Source organism: Mobula birostris, chromosome 13 (genome assembly GCF_030028105.1).
Source record: "Mobula birostris isolate sMobBir1 chromosome 13, sMobBir1.hap1, whole genome shotgun sequence".
NCBI classification, from domain to species: domain Eukaryota; kingdom Metazoa; phylum Chordata; class Chondrichthyes; order Myliobatiformes; family Myliobatidae; genus Mobula; species Mobula birostris.
This window is the reverse complement of record NC_092382.1, coordinates 61,436,181-61,439,423: the sequence shown is the minus strand read 5'-3', so window position 1 is coordinate 61,439,423 and position 3,243 is coordinate 61,436,181. Positions and strand designations below refer to the sequence as shown.

At 44.7% G+C, this 3,243-nt stretch overlaps 1 protein-coding gene across 1 annotated transcript; it reads left to right on the top strand.

Annotated features, from left to right (window-relative positions):
- Positions 1 to 262: 262 nt before the first annotated feature.
- On the top strand, positions 263 to 797 carry LOC140207638 (uncharacterized). The gene has a single exon (XM_072276193.1). It carries the CDS (start codon positions 279 to 281, stop codon positions 780 to 782), a length of 504 nt encoding a protein of 167 aa, XP_072132294.1. The 5' UTR covers positions 263 to 278; the 3' UTR covers positions 783 to 797.
- The last annotated feature ends 2,446 nt before the right edge of the window (positions 798 to 3,243 follow it).

Here is a 3,243-nt window from a genome sequence, read left to right as displayed (position 1 = left end):
GAAAAGAGCTTTCGCGACGAGGGAGAAAAAGACAACTTCTGTCAAAGATTGAGAGAAATTACACCAAACCTACTTCAAACGTTGGAGAGAAGTAGGATAAATCGGTGTCCTGTAGACAGTCGGTCTAACTTAATAGAGGGAAGACTAGCAGGATCCGAAAGGGTCCGGACAGTTGTGGGTATCGCTTCTCCGCTTTTTGGCTGCATCGTCGCACAGTGACAAAGGCAGTGTACAGCTTGCTTCTTGCGTTTTTCTCCGACCTCGGAAACTGCAGAACCATGGCCGGCAAAAACCCCAAGGTTTTTATGGACATCTCTATTCGGGATAAACCCCAGGGTCGCCTAGTGATGGAGCTAAGACCAGATATTGTCCCAAAGACTGCAGAAAACTTCCGTGCATTATGCACAGGCGAGAAGGGTTTCGGTTACAAAGGCTCAACGTTCCACAGAATCATTCCTCGCTTCATGTGCCAGGGTGGCGACTTCACAAAACATAACGGCACTGGAGGCAAGTCCATCTATGGGGAGAAGTTTAAAGATGAGAATTTTCAGCTGAAGCACACGGGGCCAGGCATCCTGTCCATGGCCAATGCTGGACCAAATACAAATGGTTCCCAGTTCTTCATATGCATCACAAGGAGCAGCTGGTTGGATGGGAAACATGTTGTCTTTGGATCTGTGGTAGAAGGAATGGATGTGGTAAAGAAGATGGAGAGCTGTGGCACCGTGAATGGAACACCAAAAGCCACGGTTAAAATCACTGAGTGTGGGCAGTTGACCTAAAGTATTTGAATTTGGAATTGTACTGTTTAAATAAAGTGTGATTGTTTGGAACTCCAAAAAAAAACACAAAAAAAAAAACGTCCGGTGCTGCTGGCAGATCAGCTCGGTGAAAGGCGCTCTTTGGTCGGCCCGAAACTTGATGATCTACCAGATGTCCAGTGTAGACAGGAAAACCTGGATCAGGGGTCGATGGACCGGACCGTGAACCGGAATACCGTCTTTATGGACCGGACGATGACAACATATTTTGGTCTTGTTCTATACAGGAACAGTACTGGATGTCAGTTTTTTCGACAATTTCTAAAGCACTTAAAATTAATTTACAATTTAGCAAATTAACTGTACTTTTTGGAATAATTCCTCAAAATATCCGTGATATCTCTATGTCAGACCATCATGTTATTGCATTTGTTACATTGATAGCTAGGAGGGTCATTTTGTTGAAGTGGAAGGATACATCAGCTCCCACTTTGTCGCAATGGTTCTCTCAAGTGATGCTATGTCTTAGTTTGGAGAAAATTAGAAGTCGAACCTTTGAACCTTTATTTGATTTTGAGAAAAGGTGGGGTTCATTTGCTCGTTATTATCATTTGAGTTAATTGATAGATTTCCTCCATGATCTAATTGTAAATTTTTGGTATATATTTTTTTTCTTGCTGGTGGTTTGATGTTTATTTTTAGAGGCTTTTTGTATGACGCATTGCTCCGGGTTGTACACCTAATGGGGTTTTATCCCAGATTTTCTGCTTAGTAGTTTTTTTTTAAATTATCAGCAACATTTTTCAATCTTTAAAATAATGTTTTTTTTCCTCTAGACATTGTGTTGCTTAATTTGATGTACTCGTGTTATTTTTGAATAATATAATAATAATAAAAAGATTTGAATAGAAAAAAGAAAGAAACTGCTGAGATACAGTCGGCTATGAACCAAGTGCTGATAAATGGGACCCGTGTAGAATTGATGAAGTTCCTGTCTCTTTCTCCATTAATGTTTCCTCCTTACGGCAGAACTAACCCTCTCACTGTGTCAGAATCAGTGATTAAATCCGGCCCCAAACACTGTGCTTTCATCCCTGCACACTGTAACTTGAACCATCTCACTGAGGGTCTCATGGAGACACAACCCCTGCCCTCTGCACATGTGATCACATCTCCCCTGATTCTGACATGTCAAATAACCTCAGAATGGTTTTCTGATTCAGTCTGAAGGTTATGGTACATTCAGCTCATCATCAGACCTGACAAACCATGTCTTCCCACAGCTGGTTCCACCTGTTGGTGTGTCCTCTTTCCTCCAGCTCCAGAGAAGCTGCATCTCCACACAAACTCCTCACTTGAGACGACTGTCTGTACCCGTGACACAGAAAATCACAACACTGTCATTCTCCTGATACCATCCGGGAAGCGGTACCGCAACATAAAAGCCATGACCAACAGGCTCCGGGACAGCTTCTTCCACCAGGCCGTCAGACTGATGAACTCACGCTGATCTGAGTGTACACTATATTACATTGTCTATTTTATTTATTATACATTACTATGATTACACGTTGCACATTTAGATGGAGACGTAACGTAAAGATTTTTACTCCTCATGGATGTAAGAAATAAAGTCAATGCAATTCAATTCCTGATTCCGTATCTGAGCTGCTCGCCTCCGGGTATCCTCCGTCAACGAGCTCCTTCCTCAGTCACCATCTGTGAGATTATAAAAAACAATTAAAAACGATCTATCAGACAGCTCCTGTACCCCTCCACCCCTGTTAAAACTCTCTGCTCAGCCCCTTCCCTATTCCCTTTCCCTTTCAGACTCCCGATGTGCCAGCAGATCCGAATTCACCGTGTGGACATTTCTACCCCACAGGAGGCTGTACAAACCCGTGTCCTTCTCTGATGCACAGCTCAGTGACCCCAATCCCTGTCTGCACTCGCAGCCCATGACGGTGACAGCTGTCCTAGACTCTGTAACTCACAATCTTGTAACACATAATCTTGTTCACAGCAAGTTTAGACAGTCATTAATATGCAGAGAGAATTGTTGTTTCCTGAAAGGACAGGCGAGCGAAGCTGTCTGATCCAATTCACCAGATGGTCCGGTGTTTACAAGTTAATTTGTCCCGGGACCCACACCCACACCCACTCATAACCCCGACCCACACAGACAGACAGACAGACAGACTGTCCCTTCGCCCCAAGCCCCCTGCAGAACCACAAGGAATTGATCCACGGCCCGGGCTCGGTCGCAAAGTGAAAACCGGGGCTGAGGAGAGCCCGGAGACAAACACCCCGCTGCCCACTCCACCAACAACACGGCACAGCCGGACACATCTCACAACACCGGATCCGCTCCCGATGAAACCCGAATTTAATTTTGTTGTTCCAGATCGGACCCAACAAAAGGTGTTTTAAAATTGAAGCGCTCCCCCTCACGTGACGTCACACAGCAGTCCCCCCCCCCATG

What these genes read in the sequence shown, in the direction of transcription:
- LOC140207638 (XM_072276193.1), top strand. Translation starts at nt 279, where the DNA reads ATGGCCGGCAAAAACCCCAAGGTTTTTATGGACATCTCTATTCGGGAT.